The 16,672-nt window shown below is 41.0% G+C and overlaps 1 protein-coding gene across 41 annotated transcripts in view; it reads left to right on the plus strand.

Annotated features, from left to right (window-relative positions):
* Positions 1-16,672, plus strand: part of Rbfox1 (RNA binding fox-1 homolog 1) — a 1,556,838-nt gene that overhangs the window by 1,413,821 nt on the left and 126,345 nt on the right. For all 41 annotated transcript variants that reach the window (XM_031361868.1, XM_031361950.1, XM_031361938.1 and 38 more), the window contains one exon: positions 13,813-13,956. In XM_031361868.1, the coding sequence (XP_031217728.1) occupies positions 13,813-13,956 (144 nt within the window). The remainder of the gene's footprint in view (positions 1-13,812; positions 13,957-16,672) is intronic.

Here is a 16,672-nt window from a genome sequence, read left to right on the forward strand (position 1 = left end):
GATTCAGGGACCCATGTTCCTGCCACAATGGTGTTCTCTGCTTCTGTGCTCTCCTCACCATGAAGGGTTGTTCACTTAAACTGTGAGCCAGAATAAATGCTTTCTTCTTGAAGCTGCTTTTTGTCAATGTTATGGCAATAGAGATATGAAAAGTAGCCACTACAAGAGGTAAAGTTATTGATCCTTAGGCAAGTGGCTAGAAACCAGAGGAACCAATCACAATATTTTTACAAGTCTAGACAAATAAAAATCCCATTTTTGCAGGCCTAGCGTATATAGAATTGGTTTCTGAAATATAGGTGCATACCACTCAAGTTGTCTTTGTGTTTTTTTATTATTTTTAGTTTTTAGATACAAGCTTCATTTAGCCTAAACTGGCTTATAATTTGCTATATAACTAAAAATGACTTTGAATTTTGCCTTGCCTGTTTACACATCCCCATTTCAGGGTTAATAGGTATATATCAACAAATCACATTTATTTCATGTAGGAGATGGAACCCAGGTACCATCTGTACCAACTGATGTACATTCCCAGTCCTAGGAGCATCATTTAAAAGCATTGTTCTTCGACCCATGGATTATGTATGCATAACTCAGGGTAGAGACCAGGACTCTGATATTTCAGCCAGCTTTTCCAGGTGACAAAGGTGTTAGGCTAGCTATAGCCCATACACTCATAGAAAATCTGATACAGCCTAGGTACTCACAAATTACCAACTGTGGAAAAACTTGTTCTCCATGTAGACCAAAAACTCAGTGTTGTGCTTAAGGTGACCTGGAACCTACCAAGGGTTTCCTGTCATCCACCTGATCTCCATCCTTGAGTCTTTGGGTTTTGACTTGTAGCACAGCCATGTAGAGGATATATTCTGTGTCAACATGACACAGTGAGGGATGGTTATGTAATAGGCTTGGATTTAAGCATGCTCCTTAGAAACCTAATAAATGTCTGACATATTGACATGTTGTTGGCCTCCTATATGATCACAAACCTCAGTAAAATAGAAACTGTTGACTACAGATGCAGAAACACCCTGAAATGCCCAAAATGTGTTCTAAAGCAAAATTTCACTCTTTTCTCTTTGATGTCAAGGGGCAGGTACTGATATCCCCCAAGCCTTTTCATTGGACATGGCTTCTTTCCAATCTCAGTAGACATTCATTGGAAGGAGTAGAGATATGGAGAGGGTAAGTGGTTCATTCAGGGTCACTTAGCACCATGCCTACTGCTCAGATCTCACTGATTCCTTTCTCTCATTAAAGGCTTGAATGGTATAAAAAGCTACTGGACACTTTTCTCTTTCTTCCTCGTCTTTCTTCTCTTCCTTCTATTCCTCTTATTTATTCTCTCTGCCTCTCCACTTCTTTCTCCCCTCCTCTTCTTCCTTTCTACCTATTCTTTTTAAATTTATATTTTAATTATTCTTAATTATGTGGTGTGCATCTCTACATGCGTGTGTAGGTGTCATTAGAGACCAGAGGCATCAGAGCACGACCCCCAACCCCCACTCAGAACTTGAGTTACACCCAACATGGACGCTAAGATCTGAGGTCAGATCTTTTGTAAAAGCACTATGTATTGTTAATACCCTACACCCAGACATCTCTCCAGCACCTTTATTTTCTGTGTTTATGACAGGGCCTTACATTCTAGCCCACAAATAGCCTGCATGTAGACCCTATTAGCTTCCCATGTACATCAATGTGCCAGCCTCAGCATCCCAAATGCTGGTACTGTGAGTAACATGCATGGTAGAACTTAGTCCTTTTTAGCACAAAAGGTTTGTCTGGACATCATCTGCAAGCATGATGACTGAGCACCTTATTAAATAAGACTGCCTAAGCATTCTCGCATCATCTCCTCTAGCTGAATTTTCTATGCAGTGTTCTTCAATCACTACACATTCATTTTCTTACTTACAGGGCTTATTGTCTTTCCACTTTATAGAACCAGAAATTCCCCAAGGATTCAGAGTATATCTTTTCATCCCCACACCAACTAATTGCAAATGCTTCAAATAAAAGCAACAGGTGCTTCTTAAATGGTCAACATTTGCAGTATTATACACCCAGAACAGAGGGAGCTATGACTTATAGGACAAATCTAGTCTTCTGTTTTCTTTTAGAAATTAAGCTTTATTGGAAAGCAGACTGGGTCACAGTTCATTTCCATATGAACATATCACTGATGGCGGCATTAATGTATATCAGTTACAGAATGGCCCACAATGGAAAACTATTTATCCCGAGGCTAAAGAATATACTGGAAAGGAGGTGCACGCATGTCTATGTCATGAGTCATTCTCTTAGAACTTCTGTTTTCCAACATGCAAGTACTGGCTTTCCCCCACACTGCAATGCAGAAAAAATAAGCCCTGAGAAATGGGATTTGCAGCTTGAAAGCAAGCCAAATCGTGTCACTTTGCAGAAACCGTGTACTTTATATGGCAGGATTCTTGCCTTATTTATGTGAAAGAAACCTATTGCACTTCATAGAGGTAGTAACACCACTCTGTGCTGTATATTGGGGGAAAACAATTTTAGAACAAAACTCTTGGAACACGTGCTTCTCAGAATCATTTATAAAGAATGAGAGGCAATTAGTCAGGAAAATCCTGGATCTTCACTGAGATCAGCTCCATTTTTAAACTCATCTCCAGGTTCTATAACTGAATTGTGCTTTTGGCAGTTTTCTCAGTCCTAGAAAATTACCATAATGTATAGAATTAACATTTGAATCATTTAAATTTTGTATAATATATTGGGTGAAATTTTTGAGCTATGTGCAATTGAGAATTCAATAAAAACATTTTTTACTGGATATTTTATTTATTTACATTTCAAATGTTACCCCTTACCCTGATTTCCCCACCCCCAGAAATCCCCTATCCCATCCCTCCTCCTCCTGCTTCTTTGAGGGTGTGCACCTACCCATCCACCCATTTCTTCCTCTCCATCCTCGCATTCCCCTACACTCGGGCATGGAGCCTTCACAGGACCAAGGGTCTTTTCCCCCTTTGATGCCTGACAAGGCCATCCTCCGCTACATATATAGCTGGAGCCGTGGGTCCCTCCATGTGTACTCCTTGGTTTGTGGTTTAGACTCTGGGAGCTCTGGTTGGTTGATATTGTTGTTCTTCCCATGGGGTTGCAAACCCCTTCAGCTCCTTCAGTCCTTTTTCTAACTCTTCCATTGGGGACCTTGTGATCAATTCAATGGTTGTCTGCAAGCATCTGCCTCTGTATATATCAGGCTCTGGCAGAGCATCTCAGGAGACAGCTATATCAGGCTCCTGTCAATGGGGTTTTGAGGTAGCTTGGGTTTTGAGTCTGCCAGGAGAATTAAAGATAAGCAAGGTATTTAGCCAGGGAGAGGAGATAGCTGTAAGAGAGTCACTAGTGAGGAAGGGAGATGTACAGGAATGGAAGGATATGCTAGATCTTTCAGCTGGAACTAGCTGATCTAGAGAAGCAAAAGGCTTGTCTTTAAGATTCCAGAAAACAGAAGCAAGATTCCATGGAGAATGATTGTCCTTCAATTAGGTTTGGGAGTAGTTGACATTGGATAGAAGGTTCTTAATATCAACCCAGTAATGGACATTGTTTTATTGATGCAAGCAGCCAATGGCCAAAACTGTGATAAGCCCAAAATCATTTAGTATAGCTTCTAGCAGTAGTCATATTTTAACTGTTTGCATATGGCACGAAAAGCTTACACCTTAGAATTCAGAGAGCCATAGTCATCTCACCACTGTCATTCTTCTGATAAGCAGCGATACCTCACCTGTTCCATGATCTCAGTAGATCTATCCAGAATGACTGATTACAGGAGGATGCCTAGTGAGCCCTTGTCCTTCTATAATGTCCTTTCTTATCTCCAAATTTTGTGAGTTCTCCCTGGTTATGTTACTCTGCTTCCCCTCAGACCTTTCACTGAAGTCTATACTCCTGATGTGATGATATCTGGAGATTGGATTTAGGGGAAGCAATTAGGTTAAATGGAGTCATGAGTATAGGGCTTTCTCATAACGGAATTGATGTTTTCCTCAAGAAAGAAGGTGAACAAAGATATTCTCCCTTTGCTCTGTGAGGACACAGCAAGAAAGAATTGAGCTATAGGGCTTGGTATTACAGGTCCAGCTTCCCAAAACAATGAGGTATGTTTCCCATTGGTGGCATTTTGTTTCAGCAGCCAGATAAAACAAATACAGTCAGTCACCTTGACACTCACATCTTTTAGAGTTGTGGGACCCCTGATCCCTTTCTTGTTCTTCCTATATTTTCAAAGGATGAAAAGAGCAGAAGAATTTTGAGTGAGTCCCTCCCAGGCTTCCTACCCTTTTTTTCTGAGGAATCCTATCACTTGAGCTGAGCATTGAATTTACTTGAGCTGGGGGAAATGTGATGTGTTTTTCAAATCTGCCTTACCCAGGTACAGAATTGGTCCTGCCAAACTAGAATGGGGTATTAACTATATCCAAAGCTGTGTGTGATTAACTCATTTGTTTGCCTGCAGAGCTAACATGATAAAAGGCAGGAAGCTGGGAGACACTGTGCAGCCCAGTTTTGAAGTGGGATTGTGAGAAAACCAGAGATGTGGGTTTTAATTCACATGCCCTCACTCGCTATTATTACTTTAATGGAAAGTTACTTTTTACAGTCTTTATCCATATTAAATGGAGAATTGCAACATTGTCTAATGCAGGGTAGGAAGTTGATTGGATGTGCATGAATTTTCTCACCCCCCTCCTCCCATGCACTGTTCTTTGTACACATTCAATATGGTTACAGTTTAGCTTAGAACATATATATATTTTCCCCCTGAACTTTTTCAATTGCTTTTTTATCAGGTTTACAAATCAAATCAAATAGGTATATTGCAGAGCTCTGTAATATTATTTTTTGAGTTTATAGCACAATGTATTGAATTATGCCAGCCTGAGCTCTGGCCTTGCTCCTCTCTGCAGAAAGAGAGCAACCACAGACTGTGTAAATTCACCCAGTACTCAGCATCACTAGCTAAATCAAGACCTGCCATTCAGGCTGCTAGAAGAGACAAAGCAAGTGTTTGTTACACAAATCAATTTGGTCTAAAATACATCACATTGGGCACTCAACCATTGCTCAAATGATACTGTCAGCTTAATCAAATCATGCCTCCAAGACTCTCACAAGTTTCTCCTTTTCTAAGAAACAACTTGATTGGTAGAAGAGTGAAAAGCAGAGACTATTGAGAAGTACACATTTTATTTATTAGTGTGAAGAGTGTTATACAGAGAGGGGAGGATGCTGGTCAGAAAGAAAAGATTCTGTGTGTTTACCAATCTGCTGGAGGGAAAATCCATGAGCTATGCATGTCCTCTTGAGGGTACTGGGTTTCCACATCGTGAAGGCAGAAGTCAGAAGACATGTGCACAAAAAGACTGATGTACTTGATAGACTGGAATGATTCAGGAAACACATATTGAGGACCTACTATGTGCCGGGAAAGGTGATTCAAAATTACATTTGGTATTAGATAGAATGCTTGCCTTAAAGATGTTCATGTCTATCAGGACAGCTTGATAATTAAACTCAAGCTTGGGGCCTGCAGAGGTGACTCAGCAGTTAAGAATGCTCGCTGCTTTTCTGAAGACTAGTGTTTGTTTTCCAGCATCCATATTAAACAGCTCATAATCACCTATAATTTTGGTTCCAAGGAATCTGTTAACCTCCTCTGGCCTCTTTATGTACCTATGTGCATGTCCATATTCACACATAAAGACTCACTCACAAAATACATAAAGTAAATCTTTAAAAGTATAGAGGATAGGGCTAAAGAGATGGCTCAGTAGTTAAGAGCACTGGCCATTCTTCCAGATGACCTGGGTTCAACTCCCAGGAGCCACATGGAAGCTCAAAACTATCTATAACTCCAGTTCAAAAGAATCTAGCACTCTCCCACAGATATACATGCAGGCAAAACCTCAATGTACATAAAAATAAATACATTTTTTAAAGAAGAGGAAAGAGACATTTATATAAAGTAAGCTAAAAGATAATTATGACTAATAAGGGCTCAGGAGAAAACCCCAGAGACTCACAGGAGGCATCTGAAGCAGCCTGTTACAAGCTTGGTAGTCAGTAATGTTAGCACAGTTCTCACCCTGACCCCAGTCCTGACCTCAAGCATAGCAATTAGAACAACAGTGAAGCTTCACTCCTTTGTATATGTTTTCTAGTTGTCCTCTGTCCTTAGATTTTCCACAGCATCTTCACCTTCCTCTTGAGAGCTTGCGACAGGACAAAAGCAATCCCATTTATGGGGTCCGACATCCTGCCTCTCCTAGCTGGTGCCTTTGTAGAGGCAACTTCACCTCTCTGAATTTCAGATTTCCAAGTTGTTCTGATGATTCCATGAGGTGAGCCATGGACACCTCTTTTTTTATGATCCCCAGCTCCTGGTGTCTGAGCAGAGTTTTCAATTCCCCTGGTCTCTTTAGCCATTTACACATTTTCTTTGAAACCATATGCCTGTGTTTTGTCATGTAGGTGATGATGCTTTTAAGCTTACTTTGTAGCAATCGACGTTGGTGACTCTAATGAACTTCAGACAGTGGAAATCCCCAAATGCAGATGACAGTTCTTTCTAGAGCTTCTACATTTTCCATTTCCTTAATCCCCAGTTTCCTTTCCTTCCTCTGTCATTTCCTCATCAGGCTAGAAATGGCAGGCGGATGCTTTTCACATCCCAGCACCCATCATTAGCTTTTGTCTTCTTCTAAAGACTTTTCAGCCATGTCGTGGTGGCGCACACCTTTAATCCCAGCACTTGGGAGGCAGAGGCAGGTGGATTTCTGAGTTTGAGGCCAGCCTGGTCTACAAAGTGAGTTCCAGGACAGCCAGGGCTATACAGAGAAACCCTGTCTTGGAAAAAAAAAATAAAGACCTTTGAAAGATTCTTAGTGTTTGTACTGGCCTCCCCATGAATCTGGGATAATCTAATTTGTGCTCAGGTGATAAGTTATTTCAATTCTGTCCAATTAATTTCCTACTTCCTTGTCCCATAAAGCAACTTTTTCACAGGTTCTAAGTATTAGAACATCATTAAGGGACCCTCTTCGTGTTACACTTAAACTCTTAAAAGTGCCCTATCATGACTGATGGAACTTATTTTTTTTTCCCACTTAATTCAACTTTATATTAATCAGAAGAACTGACCCTTGATTCGGTCATTGGGAACTTTTGAATCGTAAGCAGGAAATCTGGATATTCAGCTATCATTTATTTTTGAGGCTTAAATATAGATCAAGGATTTTCAATGAGAAATCAATGTGCCCTGCTGAGATTAGGACCTATAAGCATAATGGAGACAATAAATGTCAAAGACTTGGTGCAGAAAAAAATAATTTAAATGCCCTTTACACTAATGATGTGTCACAATACTGTGCTTGTTAAATAGAGTTAACATGGCTATGTACTTAAAATTTACTTCATATTTTGTTTCACTCTTAAAAACATGTGACTTCCAGACATTATAAAATGACATCTGCTGCTCATATTTTCTTTTCTTTTACTTTAGTTCAGGGCTGCACAAGTGTGCTTCCTCAGTACCCTTGAGCTATATCTAGTACTGGGTTATGCATACATGTATTTTTAATTTCCCAAATATAGCTTGGTTCTTTCTTGCTTTCTAATCATTGCCTGGTCCCTCTCCGTAGCAGGCTGCTGCCATAAAGAGCTCCACTTTCTCTCTGAATTCTAATTTCTCTTGTAGGTTTCCATCTCCCATGCTTTGCTCATGCGTCCTCAGTACTAACTTACCTGTAGCACTCATGAGCCATTGACAAAAGTCTCCTAAACTAGTCTGGAGAATCTAAGGTTCAGAAGGGCTTAAGTAAGTAGGCCAGCACAAGATGGAAGTGATTTTTACTCAGATGCCTAGCTGTAAACTGCTCTGTTTCTACACCTAGTTACTCAGCACTGGTTAGGAGGTACTAGGGCTGTTGACTCTACAATATAGAAGTAATCTACTAAGATATCACAAGGCCAGGGACTGAATCTGAAAGGAGCTGATTTCTATGGATATTCTCTCAAACAGTCATTCCTGGATTGGTCGATATCAAAATCCAATTTCACTAGGATTAGCTGTGGGTTGCTCAGAGCTGTTCATTGAATTAGGAACGATTACAGCGGAGGGAGCCCCACAGTTCTTTATTAAGGTCTTTGTGGAAACTCTAAGTGATCTTCAGGAGATTAAAGTGCCGCTGGTGTTTTCTTAACATTTATAACCTGTGCCAATACCCAGGGAGTTTGTTTATTAAGGAAAATTCTTCAGCCAACAGAGTGCCTTCTGATGAGGTTATGCCACAGAAGGCCAACACAGAACCTGGTGAGGTGGGTCTTAATGTACTTGCTCAGAATTTCTGACTAGGGCTTCTTAGAGACCTGCTTCTTGTGGTTAATGGATATCCAATTCATAGAGTCTGTAGGTCTTCCTGTGTGATTAGAAGGCTGTTTCTCATAGCTCTGTATGTCCATGGGACAGAGAAATGGAGGACAAAACTGAAATGTTTTTGTTGGTGACTGTCATGATTAATGTAATATCTCCTCTTACTAAGTAGTGCTTCATCATTATTGCCTGGTTCTGAAAAATATTATCAACAGTGGGTGAATAATGATCACTTGATTCATTTTCAGACATAAGTATAGGATATTGATGATCTTTCTAGAAACTGACAAAGGGCTTCCCACCCTGGCAGAGAGAGTCAAGCATCTCTATCTATAACCAAGTATATAACGGGAGGTGGCCAACCTGGCCTTCTGAAGGAATGGTTCTTGTCTCTTCTCTGCTTAGGTTGGGATATTCTCTTTTCCTTTGCCACTTGTTGGAGGCCAGCTTTTTTGAGAGTATTCAAGAGCCCAGAGATGATATTAAAGAATAACATTCATTTCTGGAAAATAGTCCCTAATTGAATCGGCACTTCTGGTTTCATATTTATGAGGGAACTGTCAGAGTTTGAGTGGGAGCCTCTAAAAACATAAGCTGTGCCAGCTGCCAATGGTAGAGACTGTATCTTGGAAAAGGTATCTTTGCAGATGTAATGAAATTAATTATGTCAAAATATTCTTATTTAGAAAAGACTGTAAATCTAATAGCTAGTGTCTTCATAAGAAGAGAAAGCTATAGTAGACTTCAGTGAGCCACCCAAGGAAGATGGCCACACAAAGATAGAAGCACATGGGTATCACAAAGGCCCAAACCAAGAGTTGCCTAGCAACAGAAGCTGGAAGAGGCTAAGAAGGACAAAACTTGCTTCTCTGGACACCTCTGTTTTAGATTTTTGTCCTCATTACTGTAGTATGAAAAAGTCTTGTTTTAAGCCACTAAACTTGTGACAACCTGATTAGGGACAAAGCCAAAGATCATGTTGTTTGTAACAGAATGCCAAGTCATAAACTGGGGAGGGGTATTTTGCTGGTGGTTTCAGAGCTTTTGACCTGTGGTATTGGAGCACAGCGCATGGTGGAGTTGTGCAGAGAAGGGCTGTCTGCTTGGTGGTAGCAGTACAAAGAACTGAAGAGGAGGTTAAGGTGTAGTGTCCCAGTGACCTCACTTCCTTCCATGGTGCATCACCTTTCCAGGTGCTGCCCACTCCCAAAGGGACAAGGGCTATTTAGCAAGTGTGTAGCTAACACATGTATTTGACATTACCAGATCTGAACCCTAGCAGTCATAGAAAAGCACAGGATTATTCCCAGGATGTTTTCCCTGAAGATTCCAAGAAATATGCCTTGCAAAAACCCACTTAGGCCCCAAATGAAGTAGCAAGTACTCTCTTCAGTATATAAGGTGGGCTCTCCTTGATCTGAACTTATGACTGCTTATACCTACCCCTATATTTTGGTCCTTGTCCTAGGCCTGTAGGGCATGGACCATTATTGTCCTCTCACAGATGAGTGAACTGTAGTCACAGAGATCAAAGGGGCCCCGATCCTAACTAGCAGTTGGTAACAGTGGAATTGCATATTGCAAGGAGCAACTCTCTAGCCATGGCTGTCACATAACTCATCACCTTGGACATGGGCAGGCTCAGCTTGAAATGGTCTCTTTTTCTTTTTCTCTCGCCCCATAGAGGTTGACCTCCCTATTCCTGCCTTTTCACTAACCTATACAAATTTGGATTTCATTTTACATATTTTCAGTAAAAAATTATTTCTGCCATAGGTATGCCTACATAACAATTTATGGGTATTTGTATAAATGTGTACACTACAAAATGATTAATTGAGTGTTGTATGTTTTTATCAAAGGGAACACCACAAAGATTTCTCCAAAGTCCTGTTTGACTAGAGATGATTAATTTTAATTTTTCCATGAGCAGCATAATGCTATTAATCATTTAATATGTTTAATCATAATCTCTGTAATTCCTAATTAGGTTTATTAAACTGAGCCATTCAGCAGTTGTGCACAAATCCAAGTCTAAGTCCCTTTCTTGGGAGGAAGAGAAATTCATTTTAATTTTTCACTCACATAGCAATTTCTAAGAGGGTGGGGGAAAATGGTCTGGAAACATGGGATCTTAGCAATTGCTCATGCCAATCTAGGGTCTTGTGGTAGGGCATTGAAACCTCCTACTCTCTGGCAAGGTAGCAATGTCATGGTTTAAAGGTGATTTCTGTGTCATTGATGTGGAACCTGATGTGCTGTTACTAAGAAAAACAAAAGCAAAACCCAGTGAGTACTCTATGTGGGTCTCTGGGTTGTAGAATGATGGTGTGTGTGTGTGTGTGTGTGTGTGTGTGGTTTATGTAAGTTTGATGCCATGATATAAGAATGGAGATCAAAGGGCAGCTTCAACTGTCAGTTCATCTCTTGTGTTAGAGAGTCTGTCCTTATTGCTGTATTTACAAGACCAGCTACCTGTGTACTTTCCGGAACTGTCCTGTATTTGCTGCCTATGTCACTGTAGGAATGCTGAGATTATAGGCATGAACCACCATGCCCAGTTTTATGCCACAAACTCAAGCCCTCATGATTGTACAACAAACACTTCCCCAAGTGGACCTTAGCCAGCCTACATAGCTATTCATTAAGTGACACTCGAAGCTGACAACACTGATGCTCACTCATTTATTTATTATTCATTCATTAGTGGTGCACCAATTTTTCATGCTCTCAGTCTATTATCACATCAGCCAATCACTCAACAGGCATTTAACATTCATACAGCATACTCGTCACAACTCAGTCCTCTTGTCATCTTTAAGTGACTTATAACAGCCACTTGCTTTTGTATACAAGGCTCCTTTAGGTCTTCAACTTCTACCCACCTCTCAAGTTGCCTCTCTTGCTCATCCTCCCTGTATTCTATCTGGCTTTACATGACCTCTCCAATGTGGACGACTTCTACTTACATCTTTCTATCTTCGCACATGCTTTACACTCTTCTGGCACAGAATCTGTCCCCCGCAACCTCTCCAAATATACCTGTCTACAAAGCCAAGGTTAATGTGCCTTGGGACTCCCAGTGGCAAGTATGACTTGAATTTACTCAACCTGCACCCCCACAAAGAACTGTCTGTGTTATAATTGCTTTTCTTTTCCCACCTCTTCCTTTACCATTTTCTTCTTCACATTTCAGGCAAAATAACGTGGTTGTAAGGGTCGCCTTGTACTTGAAAATCAACAAAGGCATCTGGTAGGGTTTCTGAGACCAGGTTTAGGTGGGTGGTGCACAAGGCTCCAGGAAGTCTCAACTTAAACATGTCATCCAGAATGTATGAGGAAGGAAGATGTCAATAAAATAGTCTAGTACACAGCAGAGATGCTGAGAAGATTGCTAATTCTGCTTGTGTTGTTATTTGGGTGTTTCTTTTACATTTCACTCTGTAAGATTGTCTCCTCTAAGTCTCTATAGTTTTACACCTGGCTGCCTGCACTGATAGTTTTTGTCCTGGTTATATGCCTCTAAATTGCTTATAAACCAATGAGGATGATTCTTTGCTCATGAATTTCAGCTTTCTCAAAGACCCTACAACAGTAGTTCAAAGACATACTTAAGTGGACTTGTCTACTGCCACCTACAGGTAGAATATGCTAATTGTAGGGAAAGTACAGAAAACTTTCTGAGAGGAGAACAGATGGAAATAATGGGCTGAACTAGTAGTCTTATATTATCTGCATCAGCATAACCCAGCAGAGGTTTTGTACAGATGGGAATATTCTGTTTTTTCTTTTTTTTTTCCAACACAAGTACTACCTGTGTGTGGTGATTTAGAATTTCAAATGCAATGAATACAAGCTTATTTATACTTTATTTATTGTTCACTCCTTGAGATTTAAATGATCTCATAAGGTCTGTGGCAGTAGACAATATAGATTTATATAAAGCTAAGTTAGCATCTTTTTAAAAAGTTGAGTCAATCATTTTATTCACCGGATGAACTGCAAACCACCAAAGGGCCTTCGAAAATTTTTGACATTTATTAATGTTTTACCTGTACATTCTCAGTACTTATATATGTGCAGCATAAGAATCTGGCCAGCATTGAGGGATACATGTTCTTATTTTTAATGATCTTTTGCCACGGACCGGGGTTTCTAGAGGGGTCCCTTATTCTGCGGGACAATGGGTTCTGGCCAGGTGGGCATGGGATTCGACTTCTGACAAACAGACTACACACGGGTGGTGTAAAATCTGAGTGTATTTCTTTAAAAATGACATGAGGCTTTTACAATCATTGCAAAAGAGAGATGAAAAATCTGGCAGCTCAACAGTTGAGGTACCTCTGAGGCTATCTAAAACATACTGGGTCTAAAACAGCAGCTATCTCCTCTGAACTGGTGCTGTATCCCCCGGGCCCAAGTGGCCTGGGCCCGGGGGACTGCAAGAGATTAGTCTTAGCCCATCTAAGTTCTAGTGCTAGTCTTGCATGTGAGTCCAAGTCCTTCTTCTCCCAGTCCTAGTGCTAGACTGAAGTCACGTAGGCAAAACGACCCCCACACACCCAGGTCAGCAGGGTCTGGTAGCTAGGTGTGAAGCAGGAGGAAGAGGGGTGGAGCCCTCTCTGTTGAGGTATTCTTATGCTAATTCTCTGGTTCTTGCTGGAGGCAGGCAGAGGAGAATCTTGACCTAACACTTTCAGCTAATGTCTTAGAGTGAGAGAAACCTTTCAATTACTCTCTAGTACTTAAAACATTAAACTAGGATAGTTGGAAACATTGGTGAAGGTCAGAAAGCAATGTCCGAATTTTCTCTTGTGAGTTCCTAGCACACTAGTACGAGGACATATCTGGGCCACCTCTGAGTTTGGGGTGCCAGGCTACAACGCGGAGGCAGGAGACTGACTTTCCTTGAAGTTTACGCCTCAGATACCGCCTTCACGCAAAGTGTGCAGTGGCAATCTTTAATCCTTTTTGATGAGTTTTCCACTACCTACCCTGAGCCCCCACCCCCTCATGGTTCCTTTATTTTTTCTCACAATGCTTATCTCCTTCTTTTCAGCTCTATAGCTATTTAAGAATGGTTTTTATTGTGCCTTGCACCATAAGAGTTACACTGCATCCCAGGAACTTTTAACTGTTTTCACTGATATGGAATCCAAGATTCATCTGTGGGCATGATCAAAACAAACTTTTTTGCTGTTAATTAAAAAGAAAAAAAAGACCAAAAATCTTTTTTCGGATAGCATTCTGCCGTGTAGGGGAAGGGAGCAGGCATTGGGACGGAGGACGTACGGCCTGCATCCTGCTGTAGCGGGACAAGAGGACATTGGGACTGATTCTTTACTCAGCACCACTTTCCTTTCTTCCTGTTCCTTTAGCAGACAGATGATGCAGCCCCAACTGACGGCCAGCCCCAGACACAACCTTCTGAAAACACAGAAAACAAGTCCCAGCCCAAGCGGCTGCATGTGTCCAACATCCCTTTCCGATTCCGGGATCCAGACCTCCGACAAATGTTTGGTGTAAGTACTACCTTCATCCTCAGTTTTCTGCCTTGTGAGAGTTCTGAGACCTTATCATTCTAAGGTAGAATGTTCTTATGGGATGAAGGCATTTTAGCATCTAATACTTGGGTCTACAGTGAGTAGGTCCCCTTAGGCGTGGCAGGATACATTTATTTGTTTTAGTTGTACTCTTGGGGTTGCTGCTTTGTCAGTTGGTCATCTTCTAATATGTAGCTTAAATGCCAAGCAGAAAATAGACTCCTCTCTTGACCACTGATGATAAGGCCCATTGATGATCCCAAGTCCAGCAGCCCAGGACCTCACTTTGTAACTAAAATAAATGATGAAGCCCTTGCCTGCTTACCTAGAAGAGCAACCCAGGAGTGAGTCTCTCCCAATTGTCCCCAGGCACTGTGTATTGCAGCTGCAGTGAATGGCTAGCTCTGCATAGTTTTCAAAATCAGTTACCGCCACCACCAACTATCAGTTTCTAAATCTGATTTGATTCTTGCATCATACAGTTTCTTAGATGAAGTTTCAAGGGTATTTAGTATGGAGCAGAAGGTGGCCTGGTCTAGGCACCATGGTGAAACAGAACTACCCAGAAACTACCATTCACCCTGAGGAAATAAATGGTGGCTTTGCCTTCTCCCAGTTCATCATGACCCTGAATATTTTTTCTGGAAGATGTTTGAACAATCCATTCAGGGAAGGGAAGAGTTTACCATTTATTTAGTCTCAGCTGTGCCAAAGGACAAAGCTTTGACAAGGCTTAGATAACGTTTGTGTGTGTGTGTGTGTGTGTGTGTGTGTGTGTGTATGTGTGTGTGTGTGTGTGTGTTTTGAAATGTGTGTATGTGTGTGTGTGTTTTGAAATGTGTGTATGTGTGTGTGTGTGTGTTTTGAAATGTAGTCATTCTGTATATCCATGACATCCCGGTAGTGGTCGTAAGCATCTGTTCATTAGACCAAAGAATTGTATCCTTAACATTTGACTCAGAACAAAGATGAACTGCTTGGAGAATCCTCTAAGAGTTTGAGCAGAGTGCAGTTATGGCAGAAACAGTAAGAAGAGGCCAGGTGGGATGTCCTATTGTGAGCAAAGCTTGTATTATTCTCTGCATAAACAGGAGTCCCTGGTCCATTTCTCAGGGGCCCCATGATTTGGGGAATGAGCTTGAAACTTTTATTTCTTTAACACACACACACACACACACACACACACACACACACACACACACACACACGATGCTTATCAAGTATGCATGTGACACAAAAGTAGAGCAGGCATCCTAATATTTAAGAGACCCAGGCTTGAATCCTGACATTTCAGAGGAAAAGGTCAACTTTTGCACTTTTATGGCTCTCTCATTTGGTAATAACCTTGAGTTACGCCCTCTAACTCTTGCAGAACGAAGATACCCTCGGGCACTCTCAGGTCAAAGATGACTTTGAAAAGTGCAGAGCATTCGAAGTTAGAGTCGAGGTTAAGTGTGTGCAAAGCAGTGGGATCCAGCTTGACTGATGGGTAGCTGCAGGAGTTATATTCTCTTTGCCATGTCAAGCCAGAGGGATGTCTTGCTATTCAGTCTGTCTTTATTCATCAAGTGTCACTGTGATGCTGGCTTTGAACTGGATTCTCTTAATGACCACCCTCGTAATCCTTCATGGTGACATGTAAGGCAGCCAACCCCAGTTTCTCACATTTAAGGGTCTATTTTCTTCCCTAGACTTTTTTGATTATCTTGAACTTTACCTGAGGCTACAGGGCTAAGTCAGAGATGTAGTCAAAATACTCACAGCTGGAAGTCATATAGAGGAGATGCTGTAAGTGTCTGAATCTCTCTGTCCTTTAGGGTTAGAGCAGATGGCCCAGAGAAAAAAAATTGTCATGTGACATGCAACCTGGTATTAGACCCAGATCAAAATCTATTTGTTGCAAAAACAAATTATTTTTCCTTCTTCTTTTGAGTCAAAATTCTCACACATCTAGCTAACAAGATGTTGATTCGATATGATGATAAACTCTTAGCATCTGTCAGTTAAAGGAGCACAGTATATGTTTATGAACACTGAAATTAATTCTACTTATCACAAACAACATCTGTGTCTGTGTTAAAGAGTACGTGTGGATTTTGTGTGGTGTGGGTTTCATCTATAAAAATCATTGGGCCATATGGATTCTGGACCCCTTGCAGTAACTTGGGAGCCCTCTTTGGAATTTACAACTGCTATTTTGAAGAAATGGAATTTTCCTAAGATGAACATGTGTGGTCACAAAGCCATTCTATAATATGATACATTTAGCAGCATGAATCATACTGAGAGGCATCTGGAACATTCTGCTTGGCTCCCCATGGGGCAGTTTAGGGGTCTCAACACAGTTTCCTCTTTCAGATCTTAGTTACTGTAAGCAACCATGGTTTAGTCCCAGTGAGCTTCCTCTCAAGTGCTTTGGCCATGAGACGATATCTTTCTTTTTCGTGCTATCTTTTGTCTTCTGTGTCCTTGCTAGGGCAGGGCTAAGTGAGGATAGTTACAGAGAAAACTACGAAGATCATTGTGCCTCCTGTCCCTGTTGACTCTATTCTTCAAAAGAAGCACAGAAATTTCAACATCAAAAACATAAAGACAGAAAGTACCCTCTTTCAAATTGCCTAGAACTTGGCAATGTCCAACTTGTCCAAGTGCAGAAACTCTTTCCCATGTTTGGCACAACAGTCACTTGCCTAAT

This window comes from Mastomys coucha, unplaced genomic scaffold (assembly GCF_008632895.1).
Source record: "Mastomys coucha isolate ucsf_1 unplaced genomic scaffold, UCSF_Mcou_1 pScaffold12, whole genome shotgun sequence".
NCBI lineage: Eukaryota > Metazoa > Chordata > Mammalia > Rodentia > Muridae > Mastomys > Mastomys coucha.